The sequence below is a fragment of the Haliotis rufescens genome, unplaced genomic scaffold, assembly GCF_023055435.1.
Source record: "Haliotis rufescens isolate VD_foot unplaced genomic scaffold, xgHalRufe1.0.p SCAF_42, whole genome shotgun sequence".
Classification (NCBI taxonomy): domain Eukaryota; kingdom Metazoa; phylum Mollusca; class Gastropoda; order Lepetellida; family Haliotidae; genus Haliotis; species Haliotis rufescens.
Genome location: NW_025964135.1, coordinates 3,131,620 through 3,153,739, shown reverse-complemented (window position 1 = coordinate 3,153,739; position 22,120 = coordinate 3,131,620). Strand labels below are relative to the sequence as shown.

Below are 22,120 nucleotides of genomic sequence, written 5' to 3'. Positions count from 1 at the left end.
ACACTAAGAAAAATATTTTCTATTTCATATACGACAGCTGAAAGAAAAGCATAAAAAGCTTTACTGATTCACCATGCGCCCTCTTGACGCTCTTGTAATTGTCGCCTCTAACAGCAAGCATGTGCTGCTGAAGACCTTTTCTAACCCGGATGTTCACGGGACCCTAACGACGCATTCTATGAACACATCCAGCGTGTCAAACGAGGAAATAAATTTCTTTTATTCAACCTAAGTTATAAATGATCTGTCCCACAGGCGATATGCCAGGGCTATTTGACATCCGCAGGCATCCGTATATGAATAATATCACATTCAATGGGATCAAAAGATGTGATTAATTTTTTTTGACAAACATGAGAAAGACTTACTTGAAAGAAGTATGGAAACAAACTTTCCTGTCTTGTTTGTTTTTGTCCATAATTAGTAATTATTCTTATTTGTTTATTTGCTGATAAATATCAATACGATGAAAGACGGAAATGTCAAGGATAGGACAATGGGACGATGTGTGTTGTGTTTTGAAGATCAGTCTGTGTAAATATAAATTAGCAGGAAAAACCACTACGGGAAAAAGAGAAGGTTCCAAACCGTTTTCTTGGTTTAGTCTCTGAAGGTTACTACTACCTCTGCGGTATAGTGGTAGAGCGTCCGTCCGGAGAGCGGAAGGTCCGGGGCTCGATCCCCGATCGCGCCATACCAAAAGACGTTAAAAGATGGTACTTTGTCGATGGTGTGACAACTGATCCTGACGGCTTGGATCGTTACTGATAATATCAATCACTGTGTGACCATTTGAGAAATATATAAAAAACTGAAAAATACTCAAACTGCATGTCACAAAAGCAGCAGGCGCGTGATGTGATGACATTGAACTAGGAAGTGATGTGACCTTACACCTGTCACGATGTCCTGTCGGGCGTGGGTTCGAATCGCAGATTTATCCTGATTAACATTGTTGGTTTGTTGGACCCCGGTGTAACATCCAACAACATCGTCAAAGTCCACGAATTGCGTCACTGCGTGCTTTGCTCTGATTTAGGTTGAAACGCTGAGAGATATAATTGTGATATTGTTCAAGGTGGCGTTGAACTAGCTCACTCACTTACACCCATTAAGATCCGGGGTAGAATAGGTCTTCAGCAACAGATGCTCGCCGTAAAAGGTGACTATGCTTGTCGTAAGAGGCGACTAACGGGATTGGGTGATCAGGTTCGCTGACTTGGTTGATGCATGTCATCGTATCCCAATTGCGTAGATCGATGCTCATAATGTCAATCACTGGATTGTCTGGTCCAGACTCGATTATTTACAGGTCAGCATCATATACCTGGACTGTAGCTGAGAGCTCAAACACACACGAATGCATTTGTGCATCAATGTATCTATTACTGTGTTACACTGAAAACCAAGAGAAGAGCTATGGTGCAAACAGCCCAAGGATCATAATCGGGATCAGTCCGAGATTCGAACATACCACCAGCAGTTATTGGCAGATTTAGGAATCTGAAAAGTGAGATGCGGCGCCTGAGATGATTTGTCCAAAATACCTTTCACAAAAGGCCACCATGAAATGCTCTTGTGTTGTTTAAAGTTAAATAACCGAACAAGTATACGAGAGTACGAGTGAATGATATTCTACGTCGCAGTCAATCACATCCCAACTATGTCATAGCGGTATTTGCGTCTGCGTTGGTCTAACCACTGGTTTCAAGTGATTGTGTGAGCCATGAACAACGCCGTCGGGTCATGGTGACCTGGAAACAACCAGGTCACACATGATCCCCCCTCAACCCTCATTTGTCAGCTCCCAGAACCACCCGTGAAGAGCCGGGTTGGAATAGGTCTTCGGCAATCCATGTTTTTCCGTAAAAGGCGACAATGCTTGTCGTAATAGGCGACTATGGGATCGGGTGGTCAGGTTCGCTGACTTGGTTGATGCATGTCATCGTATCCCAATTGCGTAGATAAATGCTCATGATATCCATCACTGGATTATCTGGTCCGGACAAAATTATTTACAAACCGTCGTCATATAGCTGGATTATTGCTGAGTGCGGCGTTAAGCAACAAACAAACAAACAAACAAACAGCTCTTATGCCAAGCATGACTTACTTGCACTGTACTGCATATACTTCACTCAGGGAGAGAACGAATGAACTGCAAGAATAACTACAATACCCAGGGGAGCCATGGTCCATCTGGTAACTTAACAGTCTGCACTCCACACAAAGGAGTCGTGTGAAATACAAGATATAATGTAGCCCATGAAAAGTGTTGTGTAAGGTTTCTGTACATATTGTGAGCGCGAATGTGCACCCGCTATTACGCCAGAAGTCACGTGCCCCAGCATCGGGAGTGACGTCATGGCTATGAACCCGTGATCAGCTTCGAATAAATCATCGTTCAGTTCAGACGTCTTGTTGCTTGATGTTCCTCCCAATTTAGGTGCGGGTCGTACAAGTACCTGAGCGTGATGTACAGTCTGACAACTTCACTGCATGAAGCATACATGTCGACACACCCAACTGCTCGCCCTTATATACTGTAAAATAAGAAAACGGAAAAGTCTCACATGGATTTATGAGTATTTTATTTTGAACATTGTAACAGTTACTCTAATGCAGAGGGCACGGGTGGCCCAGTCGTCTAAGGCGCCGCGATTCGCTGTGCAGAGTTGCGTCCCTGGGGCACGCCAGAAACTTATGATCGTGGGTTCGAATCCCGGTTCGCCCCGATTATGTTTCTAGGTTTGTCCGCACCATACCCGTGCTCGTGTGTTTTACCGAACGTCTGAGACCTGCATCACTTCGGGCTTTCCTCCCATATTAAGCTGACACGCCGCGATATAACTGGAATACTGTTAAGCGGCGTTAAACCCAACTCACTCACTACTCTAATACATGAATTGTTTGATAGGCCTTTCGTAGGGGTTGACGGTTGACAAAGTAGACAAAAAGATAATGGAAAACAAATTCACTGCAATAGCGACGTTTCGGCATTGATCCCGAAACCGTTATCAAGCCGGATGACGGTATAAGGAACTATCCCCTCATGTATGTTCAAACAAACCAATGATCAATTTCTAGGCAAATTCGAACCCACGATCACATGGTCCTGATACGCCTAAGGGAGGCAACTCAATACAACTTAGTTTGTCACAGTGTTTTGTCATGTAGTTATTACAAACAGTGGCCACAAGTCAGACTGCCAGGATGCAAGGTTTGTTTGTTTGTTTGTTATTTAACGCCGCACTCAGCAATATTCCAGCTATATGACGGCGGTCTGTAAATAATCGAGTCTGGACCAGACAATCCAGTGATTGATGTCAAGAGCCTCGATTTACCCATTCGGGTTCGATAACATGCATCAACCGAGTCAGCGAGCCTGACCATCCGATCCCGTTAGTCGCCTCTTACGACAAGCATAGTCGCCTTTTACGACAAGCATAGGTTGCTGAAGACCTATTCTAACCTGGATCTTCACGGGCAAAAATGCAAGTACACAACATCATCCTGGTCGCGACTAAGAGTTAAGATGCCCCTATAGAACGTATCAGCTACAGGTACCTAGGATGTGAAACATCTCCCGGTCAAGGTAGATACATTAATATCGTATTTCCCTATATGCTGTCGGTGTCTCCTTCAGAGTTTCTTGTCATAACAGGAGTGTGGCATCAGTGAATTTGACATTCATATACATAAACATGAAACAAAAACATACATACCGTATATGTAAGTCAATAAGTTAGATCTATATAACGGGGCGGTCGTGTAGCCTAGTGGTTAAAGCGTTCGCTCGTCACGCCGAAGACCCGGGTTCGATTCCCGACATGGGTAGAATGTGTGAAGCCCATTTCTGGTGTCCCCCGCCGTGATATTGCTGGAATATTGCTAAAAGCGGCGTAAAACCATACTCACTCACTAGATGTATATAACACTTGTCTGAAGAGAGGCTTTTGACGAATATTGAAATACAACAAAACCATTCAAATATCGTATTTCCCTTTGTGAAAGTAAAATTATATTTTTCTTTCACAGCGCCTTATGGTAACAGTTGACTTAATGAGGCTACACTGTAGTCAATATATACAAAAGGTCCTGTTCCAGTGACGACATTCAACGTGTCCATGACGTCAACGTGCGTTAGTGTTCTTTCCAAATCTCCAATTCACAGTTCTTGAGGAACTACATTATGAATGTTGTCACTGCCAGGCCGTCACGTGTACGTATCCTGGTACCAACCACTCGGACGGCGTCGAACTCGGACCAAGCGTTGGCGGTGCCAAGGTCAAGGTCAATCCTTATGGCGTCGGACGTGAAGGCTGGAGGCTAGGTGTAAAAGACGAACACATTTTAGGACAGATACAAATTAAATATATTCTTTGTGACTTGTTGGTAGGGTTTTCAAGTGAGGTTCTGTTTAACAAAAGAATTAGATATGTTTGTTTTTTTGGGGGGTGGGTGTAATTTTTTGCGAGTTCTCACAGCAAAATTTTAGGTTTGAGTGGGTGGTCTTTCTGTCCAAAAGGGCGATAACTCTCCTTTAAAATTGATTTAAGCGACAGTCGAAGCTGGTTCCCTGCTCAATGTGCGCTGCGACATGTGACATGATAGAAATTGAAGCGTACCTAAACTCGAAACTTGCATATGATATTCATATTACCATTCTAGGTAAAATATTTTGCTACAACAAAAACAAATATCTTTTCAACCATATAATTCTTCTTGCAAAAGAATACATTCACCAGTCAAGCATTAAGAAAACTCCATTATGTTTTCCTTTCTTCATAAAAATATTGAAAGACGTATGTAAAAAAGAATAATATATTGCAATGAAAAATAGTAAAATTATAAATTCGACAGAAAATAGACGGAATTATCAGTCTACTTAATATAATTTATCAGTCAGTCCAATATATGTATGCACCGCTATCTGATCATGTTTTAAGATACTATGAATTCCTTCACTTATTTACCTAATGTACCAATGTTACATTTATGTCTACTCAATTGAAATAAATATATTAAAAAAAGCACCCAAAAACAAATACAAAACTTGTGACATGTGGAGGATGAGCTAAGTTGAAACGGTTCCCGGTTGCACCTTCATTCAAAAACGGTCGTTTACTACTGAAAGTTTTAACCAGCACGTGTCTTGTAGTTGTTTACCATGGCAACATGTGTTCGGCGTGCAAGTTTAACACGAATGTGCACGATGGAATATGAAGGGGAAAGGCTCAAGAATATTTGGGTATTGTCCCGGCCTTTTCTACGTCAGAAAACAACGAGACATCTGGCATCGTAAGGAATGCAGTCTCACTTTATTGTGTCCGCCTTTGTGTTATTTCCCACTATAAAACTATTGAAGCTTTCATACAACCGTTTACTTGTATGTAGTACATGCGGAGATAGGCCTTTACTAAAAATTGAAGAAGAAATAACGTGCAGAATAAGAGCACTGATTTTATAAATGTTACATTTCCTTTTACATCTAATTTAAATTTTATAAACTCTGACAATAATTACAAATATAGCCAATGGAAATCTACAATGATTTTATCAACCATACCAGTCTTCATAGTTTGAAATATACTATGTAGCCATATTATTTTGTCCCTTATAACATGTGTCCATTATATACTGCTCTAAGTCATCACAGGTGTAAATTATGTTATATCGCAGTGTAATGTTTTGTTAAAAACAATGATTGTAGCAGTGGTAAGGAAGTATTATATTTAGATGCTAGAATTATCTGTAAACTTCCGGAACAGCGTGGAAGGAGGTCAAGCATTCAAGAAACATGTATAGACTATATAAGTGGAGAGGGTACGTGCCTGTCATCACACATTTCATCTGACATTACATCAAGACCAGCTTCCGTGTGAAGATCACTTTTCACCCTGGGCCTAGGCCTGAATCGGAAGTTTGGCCATTGTTGTGGCTAGGAGATCATTATTCTTGTCATTGTAATTTCCACTGCTCTCAAATTATAAACTGTCATTGAATATTGTACTACCACTCTATTGTGTACTGTCATTGTAATTGCTGTGCAGTTATTTGTATTGATTTAATTTCATTAATTTTTTAATACAATTGTTGATTGTATACAATTCGTTGGTTGTTTGTTGGTTTCACAAAATTCCTTTTCGTACAGATTTCTAGGTTAACATATTAGGAATCGTTTCAATTTGGGAATCGACATGTAACAAATAATTAATCCATTTGTATTTATAACATGCTAATATTCATGCTTTTAAAAAAGGTAGTGGAGGTACTTACCTGTTTCTTTTACAATTTCATGAACATCCTTCCCTCATCTCAGTAATAAGGGGCGGTCGGGTAGCCTAGTGGTTAAAGCTTTCGCTCGTCACGCCGAAGACCCGGGTTCGATTTCCGTCATGGGAACAATTTGTGAATCCCATTTCTGGTGTCCCCCGCAATTATATTGCTGGAATATTGCTATAAGCGGCGTAAAACCACACTCAGTCACTCTCAGTAATATACCAACACCATACACGTGTTGCTGTCATAAGTCCAAATTTTCTGACCAACTTCAGAAAGCTTGCTTCAAAGACCTTCACATTCACGCGCACCATCACCTAGCCGTTGTATTGCAATGCTTGCATACAGCCTAACCGGAAATAACATGACTTCCATATAGATACACCAATACTAACACTTTAAATACTGATTTTAGAACGTTAACAATGCGACCTGAAATTTACGATCAGCTGATCCCACCGCCTAGCTTCGGACAACCGTTAATCGGTTTACTATAACAATATACTGTATGTTGTTTTTTAAGAAAACACTGTTTATTGTTATGACGGAAGTGCTTTACTCAGTGCAAATAAGCGGTGCAATTTACTGTGAGGATATGTATCATTCCACTGAGGAGAGTCGCATTGATTCTGAGTCGCATTTTTGCTGGGTCGTATTAATTTGGAGACGCATTAATTTCAAGATTAAAAGTATACAATTGTGAACATATCTGACGTATCCCTGAATCACAGAACATATATATTTCAGGACATGAAAATAGATATACCATTTTTTTTGCCAAAAGATACACTTCCCACACATCAACGTTGAAGCTGCCAAGAAAAGAATGGCTGTATGGGTTAACCGTCTGTAAGTGTAAATGAACAGGTACCGTTTGAAAGCTTTACTTCGGTCTCGTAAATACAAAGCGTCAACGCCAGGCAATAGCCAGTTTCGATTATCCAACGAAACAGATTCCATTGGGCGCAAAAGACAAAACAAAATTAAAATTATATGAAATATGAATCTCAAATGACATCATCCAATTGCTTTATTTCGGTTTTCTAATTTGGGCAAGGCCTTAAACTCAACCAAGTTGACACCGGAAGACACTTTGAATAAACATCGGGTGGTTTTACTTTCCAAGTAAGACCTGCTTTCAGGTTTTACTAGTGAATCATAAATAAGACCTGTCTTACTTTTGAACTATACCAACCTAATGTTTTGACTGGTTAAAAGTCAATATTTCTTTTATATGAAACACAAATGCGAGGAATCGATCATGAAACCTCTCATAACTTGTTAATAGTAACCCAGTGTTTTGCCACTTAACCACCGGGGCAGGTTCACTAAGCACATGGTTTTGTTACAACATCTGTCAACGATGATCAGTTCCATGTGGAATTAGTTCGAACTAGAACCAATATTGCCAGTGTAAACGTACCGTGGATTGATTATCCAAGCAACAAAATGTCCCCTAGGAATATTTCCTGTGGAGAAATATACTTCAAAGGAACACCTTCACTAAAGGAGCAGACACTCTCTGACACGTGCGCACCTGCAATGCAGATGCTGAACACGCTAACATAAGCCCATCTTATACAGGGGTGGGTGTGAAATGTATACAACATATTTGATTAATGTGTGAATCAGTCTAAGAAGATGTCGTTGAAAAGTCGGTTGACGACCTCGAATTCGGTCTTGATGCGAGTAATAAGACCTGAGCGTAGAAAAGTAACACATCGGCTATCGGCCCTCGGTCTTAACTTTTGGCATATGTCCTCGTGATCATTCTAAGACCTTAAGATCTTTTGACGCTATTTGACATCTCTAAGGGTGTTCGAGAATGTTGCTCGACATAAAATAAAAGTTGACATTTGGAACTTTGTAGGCATCCACTCTATCATACAGACTTGTGGGTAGGTTTTTGTCACTGATAGTCTTTAGGCATGGATCTAAGTTTAATTTGAAACAGATGAGTCGGTATCGCTGGCCTCCTCTATTTCTAGTTCAGGTGGGTAAATCAGTGGACGGATTGATTATTTGACCGTTATTGAACAGTCTTCCATGTGCCTGCAGCTTTAGTTAAACTTCTACTTTGTTTTGATTTTGCCAGCCATTCTGACTTGTAAACATGAAGAAGCAGATGCGCAATTTCGGGAATCATTTATCAACTGCCAGGGTGTGAGTGAAGGTTGTTTACGTCACAATGTGCAGAGTTCCAGCTACATCACGAAATAAGTAAGTTTGTTTTCTTTGTTTGTTGTTTAACGCCGCACTAAGCTATATTCCAGCTATATGACATCGGTCTGTAAATATTCGCGTCTCGACCAGACACTCTTGGGATTGACATCATGAGCATCGATATACGCAATTAGGACACGGTGACATACATCATCAAGTCACCGAGTCTCACCAACCGATCCCGTTAGTCGCCTCTTACGACAAGCATAGTACCCTCCTACGACAAACATTGTCGAACTTCTAACCCGGATCTTCACGGGCCATTATGCTAATATCAACCAAGAGAATAGCCAGTCTAGATTATCCGCCGAAAGCGATTCCATTTGGCGGGAAGGGCAAAAGAGCTGTGGAAATTAAATAAATGGACCAATGAGAAAATCAGTTACTGAATCAGGCACACCAGTTATGAATTGATCCAATGATCAACGACTTTGGTCAGGTCACCATTTTGTCCACCCGCACCTCATTATTCGGGTGGGAGGGTTGGGTTGGGGGTGGGGTTACGCCGCTAATAACATTATGCAAGCTTCATCACAACACCAGAAATATGCTTCACACCTTGTTTTGTTTGTTTGTTGTTTAACGCCGCACTCAGCAATATTCCACCTATATGACGGCGATCTGTAAATAATGAAGTCTAGACCAGACAATACAGTGATTGACGTCATGCACATCGATCCACGCAATTGGGATACGATGATACGCGTCAACCAGGTCAGCGAGTCTGACACCCGGTCCCGTTAGTCGCCTCTTACGACAAGCATAGTCGCGTTTTACAGCAAGCATGGGTTGCTAAAGACCTATTCTACCCCGGATATCTCACTTACCTGTGTGGGGAATCCAACCCAGGTCAACCGATACGAGTAATAAAATATTCAACCAGATTTATACACACCATGAAGTTTGGGATTAAGATCCGAGAGGTTTCTATTAGCTCTATAGCAGGTGTTCTCCACAGCACCATCCAGTTGGAGTTCGGATCCCGGACAGAAAGAGACTTCACGCCACCGCACTTGAAAACCTCATAGATGTGGATTTCAGTGATGTAGATAGGTTCTGAGATGCCGAGCTGTGGAGCACATGGTATTCATTCCCCTTATCTACTTCTGCATAACTTAGTTATATAATATATAAATAGGGACGACTTGACTGAAGCAACTTTCATGTAATAATAATAATAAAATTAATAATAATAATAATAATAACAACAACAACAACACTAATAACAACAACAACACTAATAATGACAACAACAACACTAATAATGACAACAACAACACTAATAATGACAACAACAACACTAATAATGATATAACGTGGAGACTCTTCATGATAGAATTGTATTGGCACAATTTTATTTATCTGATGATCTTTTCTGAAGCATGTCAAGACTCATGGTGAAAACAAGGGATTCCACAGTTTCCTTAACCAAGCCATGGATGTAGGACATAATCTCAATGTCAATGTTGACTTTCTTGATGGTTTCGTACTGCTGGACGCTACAGATATATGAGTGTCAACCAAGCGAAGTGTCCGGTCTAATTTTTTCAGGCTTTCTGAACGACCACAGGATCGAGTCTGTGTGCAATGTGTTGAGAAGATCAGCAACCATGCAGAGTCTTTCGCTTGGATGAAGTCGGTCGGCCTTAAAAGTGATACAGAAGGCTTTCTGTTTCAGCTCGGGATCAGTCACTTCGCACTCGAAACCGTCAATTTGTGATTTTGCATCAAAATGTAAATATAAAATGTAGATTATGCAATTAATTTAATGAGACTGTCCAACACATCGTCAGTGGATGCCCAGCTTGGGCATAGTATCTTAAGCGACATGATGGAGTGGCTCGATCCTTTCATATCGTCCTCGCCATGCTTGTGATTTTGACACAGAGATCCATCCATGGTACGACCCAGAATATGTGGAGGGCGTCGTGGAAAATGATAAATACAAAATTCTTTGGAAGAGGCCCGTATACAGTCTCAGAACTATCCAGACCAACAAACGTTATCTGGTCCTTTTTAAAAAATCCAATGAAATCATTTATATCTTTGATTTTTTTGTCCCTTTTGACACTAATGTGATAGACAAGACTCAAGAAAATCATAGCAAATTCCTTTTCGAAATGTCACGCTTGCATCCCAAGTACCAAGTTGTCCGACTCCACATTGTTCTCGGTGCCTTAGATTTGGTACCCCCCCCTCCCCCAATCTGTTGACTGACAGTGGGAAAGTACCCTGATTTGCCACCAGTAATACAGCCCTTCTGACAATCTGGGTAATGCAGAAGGCTGCAGTGTTGGGGAGTCGTCACATTCTCCGAAAAGTTGTGGGTGGGTGACTAGGCAGCGCTACCTGGGAGAAGTCCCATTCCCTGTCTGGGCTGCGTGTAGAGGGGGCAAGGGCCCTGAGGTGATGATGAGCCTAACCAGCCTGACTGTGCCAGCATCACCCAAACCCTCTTTACTGCTTTTGTATATTTTAATCTGTATACAACAAACAATAATTATACCAATAACGATGATGAGGTTTTGATGAGAAGCAGTAATAATGATAATAATGACAACACCTATTTTGATGATGATGGTGGAGGTGGTGGTGATGATGATGACGACGATAAACCGAGCGATGGCGACGGTCTGATGACTAGAACATGGTAGTTCGGGGAACATCTGTCAACGATACGTGAAATCTAGCGACATGTATTCACGGGACATTGGATCGCCCAGTAGGTGAAGCGTTGACTTGTTAAGTCGAAAGCCCGATTTCGATTCCTCACATGGTTACAATGTGTGTAGACCTTTATTGGTGTCCCGGGTTCACGTCTAAGGTGCCGCAATTCGCTCTGGAGAGTTGCTCCTTTTGTGCGCGCCTGAAACCTATGATCGTGGGTTCGAATCACGGTCCGTCCATATTATGTTTCCAAGTTTGGCAGCATCACACCCGTGCTCGTGGGTTTCACCAAAGTTGAGACCTGCATCACTACTGGCTTTCCTCCCACATTGAGCTGACACGCCGTGATATAACTGGAATACTGTTATTAGCGGCGTTAAACTAACTAACTAACTAACTCACTCACTCACTCCACAAAAGTTCTGATTGACTCACCTCTACATACTGGGCGTCGTTGCGATGTGCAGGGCACCAGGCTTTGTCAGTGTTGCCATACTCGGGATAGAAATCCGCCACTCCCAACATATTATTCGGACCGTAGTAGGCAAAAGGTCTAAAAACAGGAAAAAACAAACTTGAAAACGATAATGCAAACTTTGAAAAGTTTACAAACGCCTATAGATCTGTTATACAAGTCATGCTTCATATACTGAACACAAAGTGGAGTCTACTTTGTGATGCAAACACTAGCATGTGCCAGATAACGCATTTCTGATTGTATTTTGCAGACCAACACTTCCTTGACAAATGTACATGATGTAAATGGATGGGCATTACAAATATATATATATTTGCGAGGTAATGACATTGTGTCTGTCCGTGCAAGGATCCTATGATCGTGGGTTCCAATTTGCGATTCTTTCCGATTTTAACCCTAGTTTGTCAACACCAAGTGAGGTGAGGTGAAATGGGGTTTAACGTCGCGTCAAAGATTAATGCCTTTATTAAGCGACGTGCATGCATGTGTGTGTGTGTGTGTGTGTGTGTGTGTGTCTGTGTGTGTGTGTGTGTGTAATCAGCTCTGTAAATAGTCATAAGCACTTGGGTGTTATACTTGAAGCCAGTGGCAAATGGTCTTGTCATATAAATACAATAACAAAACAACTTCCAAGATGATTTACTCAATGTGAAAAGTCAAGCATCTACTTCACAGAGATACTATTAACAATATATACATGTATAAAATGTTCACAAGACAACACTTTGAATACATATGTGAGGTATGGGATGGTTGCACCGAAGGACAAAGTGAGAAATTAGAACAATAACAATAAGAAGCTGCGCGCATTGTAACTTGTCTACCTAAATATGGCCAAAGGCATTCATTATATTACGAAACCGGTTGGGAACCCTCATTTGAGCGCAGAAAGAAACGTAAACTTTGTCTTTTCAGCAAAAGTAATCATAATATGGCCCCTTCCTATCTAACAGATATTCTACCCTTTATCAAGCAAGTGAGAACCTACACCGGTGTTAGAACCTACACCGAAACGTCGCTCTTCAATGTAATGAAGAAGTTGTTCATCCATAAATTCTTATCCTTACTTAGTGCTCCAACTTCTAAATGCCTCTCAAAGAAACTGTGTCGATGGTTTGGTGGCCTGATGGTTCAGGTTGTAGCTCGCCATAAAGCTTCGTTCAGAGTATCATTTCGACAAAATACATCAATAAGAAACAACTCACGAGTAGTAGGACGAGGAGAAGTCGATGATGGAGGTGATCCACGTGTCCACCACATCTGAAAAAAACATAGAGAACTACCAACCGGAAACCCATTTGTCCAGAAACTCTCCGCTCTGTGGCCAGTCTCGGACAAAGGTATTTACAAATTTGACATGGTATTTTCTTGGGAATATACAACGGAAGCAAAAATGAGAAACAAATGTTTCGAAAACTGAACTTCAACCTATTGTAACCTTTACCTTTCTATCGCTGTACATCGTGGCTCACCGCGGCGTAAAACAACAAACCAAAACATCATAGCTCCTTTATATTTTACCATGATAGATAGATAGATCTTCTTTATTCTCTCCATTTCATGAACAGTACAGGGTATACAGTGAAAGGACAACATCTATAGTATTAATGTGCACACACACATATATATGTATATTACATATATGTCAGAAGTAGTTCATATACATATGTATCATATTGATTATTTGTGTTATTAGATGGACAAATAGCATGTGCTATTTACAAATGTACACTTGTTTACAATACATACATCGTTTAGTATAAGCAGCTTCGGATGACTTCATCCCACTTTTTAACTGCACCACCGATATTTATCATGCTCTCTGCCCATACGTTGTAGTCTAATTCAACTCCAGGTTGTTCAGGTAAACCGCCAAGCAGAAAAGTCAGAAAGGTATCACCGTCTGCCCAGATTCTCACGAATATTTTAACATCAAGCAAATCAATGATTTTATCATATATGATATTTCTTTCTTCTAAATTCTTTTGAAATGACATGAAAACGTGTTTCACTATATCATTCGCAACTGTTCCACAAATACATTCCTTTGATTCTATTGGCATTGAACCTAAGCGAACTATTCTAGCTAAGGAAGTAAAATATTCTGGTCTATCGAGAGCAAGTTTCCATAATCTATGTTCTCGTCCAGATCGTATTGTTAGATATCTTGACAGAGATAATCTGCTCAGAAGCGCATTGTTTATTAATTGTAATTCTGTCACCAGTTTTGACAATAATCGTTTCTTGATGAAACTTGAACACATTATATAATCATTAACCTCGTCAGATAAATTATATTTGGAGACAAGATGTAGCATGCTAAAGATAGGTGATTTCGTGTCCCACTTGTTCTTACTAACTAGTGTTGTTGTATATCTAAACTGTCCAAGTCAGGCTAGAAACATTTGTTTGAAAATATATATTAGGTTTGAATTACATAGCTTACCAAGGAGCAAAGCTTTTGTTGATTAATGTGTCCTTGTACTGATATAACACCAATTGTGTCTCTCTCTTTTTCTTTGGGCATACGTTTATTAAAACCCTGGATTTTCTGACAGAAATAGCGTTGAGTGATTTCTTGCATTTCATATACCTTTAAGGATAGTTTTCCCCACACATTACATCCATATAAGTCACAGGGTAATATCACTCGTTGCCAGATGCGCACGGCGGCTATAGGATTAAGTCCATCAAAGTACAGGCCAGAATCATGGTTTACATTTATCAATTTTCTCAGTTTTTCACATACTAACCTCGTTCTTTCTACCGAAGTTTTAGCAGTACTTATGTACACTCCCGCATAGACAATTGCCTTTCGAACAGGTAATTTTATCTTACCAATGTAAAGATGTTCAGGCGACACTGTTTTTTTACTACATCCAAAAGTTAGGACAGCACTTTTGAACACATTGTATTTTAACTGCCACTTGTTACCGTAATTTTCTGCAACGTTTAGGAGCATTTGAAGACCTGTTGTGTTACAGCTGATCAAGGTCGTGTCGTGTGCTATTCCTGGGCATCGTCCCCATGGGAGACATAGTCCACAACCAGAATTGCTTAGTTCATGAAGCAAATCGTTTATATAAAGAGTAAAGAGCCATGCTGATATGACACGACCCTGACTTACACCCTGTTTAACAGGGAAAACATCAGATTTGAAGCCGGCAAAGCTAACACATGAGTACATGGTAGCATTGAATAATACCATAATATGCTTTAATAAAGATCTTCCCGCATACTTAATATGTCCATCAGGTGGAGCAATTTCACGAAAAACGTGTCGTCAGCGGGATATGATGGCTAACGAATGTAGTTTTCTTCCCTTATATATACTCAACAACAAAAGTTCCTGTGACACCAATATTTTAGTGTATTTTTCAAACAAGTAAAGTTTGGTTTTCAGTATTGTAGTACATGTATGGAATCAAGTCACAAAAACGCAACTGCTACAGAAAAGCATGCATTCCATGCAAAAGGTGACTTTTATGCAAGCCCCATGCATTTCACTACCCAAGAATGGGTATTACAACATGTGCGTTAACGGGATTCCATATGCATTGTTTAGCATCGTGCTGACAACAACCACTCAGAAAAACAACAAATTTACGCAATTATTCATCATTACGAAATGCCACGCCTGTTTGAAAATGAGCGTCTGCGAGCCATTGGTATGCTTGAAGCAGGATCGAGTCAACGTGATGTTGCAAGACAATTAAACGTCCACAGAAACACCATTTGGTGTTTATTGCAACGTTGGCAACAGACGAATGCAGTCAGAGACCATCCTCAGAGTGTCAGGCCACGCGTAACCAATAATTGACAAGACAACTGGATTCGAACAACACACTAACGAAATCGATTCCAGCCAGCAACAGTGGCTGCAAGCAGCATCACTGGCCTTCAACGAATATCTTCACAACCGTACGTCGCCGCATCAGATGTGCAGGGATTGCCGCCAGAAGACTTACTAGACGTCCCATTTTGACAGGAAACCACCGTCAAGCACGTCTACAGCGGTGCAGACAGCGTCTACGCTGGACGGCCATGCAGTGGGAACAAGTTCTATTCACTGACGAGTCTCGTTTTCACCTCAGCCACAGCGATGGACGGATTCGTGTGTACCGACGTCGAGGTGAACGTTACGTCGATCATTGTGTCAGAGAAGAACATTGGTTCGGGGGCGGCAGCGTTTTGGTATGGGGTGGGATTACAGCAAGACAGAGGACCCGTTTGATAGTGGTAGAGGGAAATCCCCATGGACAGCGCTACCGCGACGAGATCATCGGCCCTGTTGTTCTACCGTTTTGGCGTCGTCATGGCCCAGGCATTACCTGAAGAAGTTGTTCATCCATAAATTCTTATCCTTACTTAGTGCTCCAACTTCTAAATGCCTCTCAAAGAAACTGTGTCGATGGTTTGGTGGCCTGATGGTTCAGGTTGTAGCTCGCCATAAAGCTTCGTTCAGAGTATCATTTCGACAAAATACATCAATAAGAAACAACTCACGAGTAGTAGGACGAGGAGAAGTCGATGATGGAGGTGATCCACGTGTCCACCACATCTGAAAAAAACATAGAGAACTACCAACCGGAAACCCATTTGTCCAGAAACTCTCCGCTCTGTGGCCAGTCTCGGACAAAGGTATTTACAAATTTGACATGGTATTTTCTTGGGAATATACAACGGAAGCAAAAATGAGAAACAAATGTTTCGAAAACTGAACTTCAACCTATTGTAACCTTTACCTTTCTATCGCTGTACATCGTGGCTCACCGCGGCGTAAAACAACAAACCAAAACATCATAGCTCCTTTATATTTTACCATGATAGATAGATAGATCTTCTTTATTCTCTCCATTTCATGAACAGTACAGGGTATACAGTGAAAGGACAACATCTATAGTATTAATGTGCACACACACATATATATGTATATTACATATATGTCAGAAGTAGTTCATATACATATGTATCATATTGATTATTTGTGTTATTAGATGGACAAATAGCATGTGCTATTTACAAATGTACACTTGTTTACAATACATACATCGTTTAGTATAAGCAGCTTCGGATGACTTCATCCCACTTTTTAACTGCACCACCGATATTTATCATGCTCTCTGCCCATACGTTGTAGTCTAATTCAACTCCAGGTTGTTCAGGTAAACCGCCAAGCAGAAAAGTCAGAAAGGTATCACCGTCTGCCCAGATTCTCACGAATATTTTAACATCAAGCAAATCAATGATTTTATCATATATGATATTTCTTTCTTCTAAATTCTTTTGAAATGACATGAAAACGTGTTTCACTATATCATTCGCAACTGTTCCACAAATACATTCCTTTGATTCTATTGGCATTGAACCTAAGCGAACTATTCTAGCTAAGGAAGTAAAATATTCTGGTCTATCGAGAGCAAGTTTCCATAATCTATGTTCTCGTCCAGATCGTATTGTTAGATATCTTGACAGAGATAATCTGCTCAGAAGCGCATTGTTTATTAATTGTAATTCTGTCACCAGTTTTGACAATAATCGTTTCTTGATGAAACTTGAACACATTATATAATCATTAACCTCGTCAGATAAATTATATTTGGAGACAAGATGTAGCATGCTAAAGATAGGTGATTTCGTGTCCCACTTGTTCTTACTAACTAGTGTTGTTGTATATCTAAACTGTCCAAGTCAGGCTAGAAACATTTGTTTGAAAATATATATTAGGTTTGAATTACATAGCTTACCAAGGAGCAAAGCTTTTGTTGATTAATGTGTCCTTGTACTGATATAACACCAATTGTGTCTCTCTCTTTTTCTTTGGGCATACGTTTATTAAAACCCTGGATTTTCTGACAGAAATAGCGTTGAGTGATTTCTTGCATTTCATATACCTTTAAGGATAGTTTTCCCCACACATTACATCCATATAAGTCACAGGGTAATATCACTCGTTGCCAGATGCGCACGGCGGCTATAGGATTAAGTCCATCAAAGTACAGGCCAGAATCATGGTTTACATTTATCAATTTTCTCAGTTTTTCACATACTAACCTCGTTCTTTCTACCGAAGTTTTAGCAGTACTTATGTACACTCCCGCATAGACAATTGCCTTTCGAACAGGTAATTTTATCTTACCAATGTAAAGATGTTCAGGCGACACTGTTTTTTTACTACATCCAAAAGTTAGGACAGCACTTTTGAACACATTGTATTTTAACTGCCACTTGTTACCGTAATTTTCTGCAACGTTTAGGAGCATTTGAAGACCTGTTGTGTTACAGCTGATCAAGGTCGTGTCGTGTGCTATTCCTGGGCATCGTCCCCATGGGAGACATAGTCCACAACCAGAATTGCTTAGTTCATGAAGCAAATCGTTTATATAAAGAGTAAAGAGCCATGCTGATATGACACGACCCTGACTTACACCCTGTTTAACAGGGAAAACATCAGATTTGAAGCCGGCAAAGCTAACACATGAGTACATGGTAGCATTGAATAATACCATAATATGCTTTAATAAAGATCTTCCCGCATACTTAATATGTCCATCAGGTGGAGCAATTTCACGAAAAACGTGTCGTCAGCGGGATATGATGGCTAACGAATGTAGTTTTCTTCCCTTATATATACTCAACAACAAAAGTTCCTGTGACACCAATATTTTAGTGTATTTTTCAAACAAGTAAAGTTTGGTTTTCAGTATTGTAGTACATGTATGGAATCAAGTCACAAAAACGCAACTGCTACAGAAAAGCATGCATTCCATGCAAAAGGTGACTTTTATGCAAGCCCCATGCATTTCACTACCCAAGAATGGGTATTACAACATGTGCGTTAACGGGATTCCATATGCATTGTTTAGCATCGTGCTGACAACAACCACTCAGAAAAACAACAAATTTACGCAATTATTCATCATTACGAAATGCCACGCCTGTTTGAAAATGAGCGTCTGCGAGCCATTGGTATGCTTGAAGCAGGATCGAGTCAACGTGATGTTGCAAGACAATTAAACGTCCACAGAAACACCATTTGGTGTTTATTGCAACGTTGGCAACAGACGAATGCAGTCAGAGACCATCCTCAGAGTGTCAGGCCACGCGTAACCAATAATTGACAAGACAACTGGATTCGAACAACACACTAACGAAATCGATTCCAGCCAGCAACAGTGGCTGCAAGCAGCATCACTGGCCTTCAACGAATATCTTCACAACCGTACGTCGCCGCATCAGATGTGCAGGGATTGCCGCCAGAAGACTTACTAGACGTCCCATTTTGACAGGAAACCACCGTCAAGCACGTCTACAGCGGTGCAGACAGCGTCTACGCTGGACGGCCATGCAGTGGGAACAAGTTCTATTCACTGACGAGTCTCGTTTTCACCTCAGCCACAGCGATGGACGGATTCGTGTGTACCGACGTCGAGGTGAACGTTACGTCGATCATTGTGTCAGAGAAGAACATTGGTTCGGGGGCGGCAGCGTTTTGGTATGGGGTGGGATTACAGCAAGACAGAGGACCCGTTTGATAGTGGTAGAGGGAAATCCCCATGGACAGCGCTACCGCGACGAGATCATCGGCCCTGTTGTTCTACCGTTTTGGCGTCGTCATGGCCCAGGCATTACCTTTCAACATGACAACGCCCGTCCTCATATTGCGCGACTTGTTCAGAATTCTCTTCAACAAAACAACGTGAAAGTCATTCCCTGGCCGGCTCGCTCCCCTGATCTCTCACCAATCGAGCACATGTGGGATGAGATGGATCAACCACGTGTTCCACATACACTCCAGGAACTTCGAAACATGCTCCAGCAGATATGGACAGCTATCCCACAGGACTTTGTGCGACGCCTGGTCCATTCCATGAGACGAAGATGTGTTGCTCATATCGCAAACAGAGGTGGACACACACGCTATTGATTTGTAGATTGACATTTTGGCATGTTCATGGTTTTTTTTATGAAATCACGCATTTTCTGAAGTCAGTATGGCATTTTACAATGTTGATAAAATACATGCTATTTTTATGGATTATCAACGACTCTCTGCACGTCAGATAACCAATACTTAGCGTATACTACACTCATTCTCTTTAGAAACCATTTCTACGGAACTAATGGACTGTTTATGGCAAATTCCATGGAAAGATATCATCATCATCATCATCATCATCATCATCATCATCAGAGGCGGTCGGGTAGCCTAGTGGTTAAAGCGTTCGCTCGTCACGCCGAAGACCCGGGTTCGAAACCCGACATGGGTATAATGTGTGAAATCCATTTCTGGTGTCCCCCGCCGTGATATTGCTGGAATATTGCTAAAAGCGGCGTAAAACCATACTCAGTCACTCCCTCACTCATCATCATCATCATCCTTGTTTAGCCAACAGTTCAGTAAATATATATTACCACAACATGCTGCACGAGCAGACAAACAGTCGAACCCATAGAAACCCAGACACGCAGGCGCATGTTAAGAGAGAAATTCGGTTCAATACTTTACCAGCCGGAAGTGTTTCATGTCCAAAGGCCACCGCTCCTGCTGCTGGCACCAACGACAGCGACGCCAGTGGCAACGTATGACACGTACACAGCGTGGTGTTGGGGTCAAAGATGAAAGAAATCTTGTACCCTGTTACCACACAATGAGAGCTGCATTCTGCTACATTGGCTACAGTTTTGGATATTTTCACACTTCCAGACACTTTCTTGCTGCGGTACAGAGACGATGGTGCCATGTTCATGCTCTCCAAGCAGGCACCGTTGCCAGTACCACTCAGCAGACTCGCAAGACAAAACATTATACCACAAACGTCTGTTTCCATATTGAAATTAAAATTATGTCTTTTTCTTAGTTCCAGCGACAGTTATTTTGGTATCCCGGACTAGCCTGGATGAAACAACTCGGCTCCTTGCAAGATGCTGAGAATATGAACGACCTTTAGTGTACTTGGCTGTTTAAGCACTACACACATTCATACAGCCTTAGATGTTGTTGCCACTGACAACAACATGACTATTAACCGTTCTTGTATAAATCGTTATATTTATGTTCATGCATTGAGCGAGTGAATACACAGGGTGAATAGCGCTAATCATTCACATTCTTGATGTGACACAATGCACTGTAGATTATTCAGAGCTTTTAAGCAGCGTCATTGTGGTGATGCGTCTCGTCGTGTCGCCCACATATGATACAATAATTGCCACTTCAATTCTCTTGGTATGATATTAAAACACGTCTTGAGCCTGGCAATAGCCACAGCTGCACAATAGAACTACACTCTAAACACTTCCCTAATTTTTCCTACTTTTACACCGATCAAATATTTTCCGAAGCTGAACGCCGTTCGCGACGACACGGAACAGGTAAACATCGATATAGCAACATATAGATATGTTAGGATTATTTAGAAAAAACACACGGGAGAGACACATTTTGTGCATATGTTATGTAGAGAGAGTGAGTGTTTTGAAAGCAATTTTGGAAGTATTCCAGTGCATTCACGGCGTGGCAGCTTGAAGTCCAAAATGGCGCACATCTTCGATGTATCCCACAATGCAACACAACAACACGGACGTTGACATGCGGATCATTGCAAGATTTAAACTAAAACTGACCTGTGTGTGCCCTTGGTAGTGTCGATCCATTATAAACACAGTTTGGAGCTTTCACGAAACACCCCGGGTTGTTCTGAGTGAGTGAGTGAGTTGGGTTTGACACCGCTTTTAACACTATTCCAGTTATATCGCGACGTGTCAGTTTAATGTGTGAGGAAAGCCCGAGGTGATGCAGGTCTCAGACCTTTACCACTTCGGTGAAACCCACGAGCACGGGTATGGTACTGACAAACCTAGAAACATACCGGGATTCGAACCAACAATCATAGGTTTCTGGCGTGCCATATGTTCCCGTGTTTTTTTTTCAGGTGAACATTTGACCTGCCTTTACATATGTTTGTCAAGGGTGCCACAGGTGGGCCAGGATACGATCCCCTTTTCGCAAACACCTGGTATCATCACCTCGGTGATGAACGTGATCGATTGATTGTTAAGAGCTGCTATTTGCTTCTTGAAACTTATAGTTTTTTTAACGTGTTTATTACGGATTTTCTGACTATATCAATGTTGTACCCATTGCCTTAAACCACACGTGTGCGCAATTAAAGTAAATAATTTATACAAACTTGATTACTAATTGTTTACGAGTGGAGTTTGGACCATAAACAGTTAACAGACGTCAGGAGTAATATTATGCTGACAACGCTGCATTTTCTTTTACTTGACACTTTGACTTGAGAGAGTGAGTGAGTGAGTGAGTTATTATTTAACGTCACATGGGCAATATTTCAGCCATATCGTGACGAGAAATTACATTTATGATACATTTATGATACATATATTTAAACTGAATAAAAAGCTGTCAACGAAGGACAGTAGAATAACTAGAATATCACAGACTTG

General features: G+C 41.0%; 1 protein-coding gene across 1 annotated transcript; it reads right to left on the bottom strand.

Annotated features, from left to right (window-relative positions):
* Positions 1-3,991: 3,991 nt before the first annotated feature.
* LOC124148197 lies at positions 3,992-20,752 on the bottom strand. The gene is made up of 5 exons (XM_048382955.1): positions 20,160-20,752; positions 16,157-16,211; positions 11,608-11,725; positions 9,401-9,574; positions 3,992-4,329 (listed from the first exon to the last, which is right to left on the bottom strand). The coding sequence occupies exons 1-5, from the start codon at positions 20,479-20,481 to the stop codon at positions 4,186-4,188; spliced, it is 813 nt and encodes a 270-aa protein (XP_048238912.1). The 5' UTR covers positions 20,482-20,752; the 3' UTR covers positions 3,992-4,185.
* Between the last annotated feature and the right edge of the window lie 1,368 nt (positions 20,753-22,120).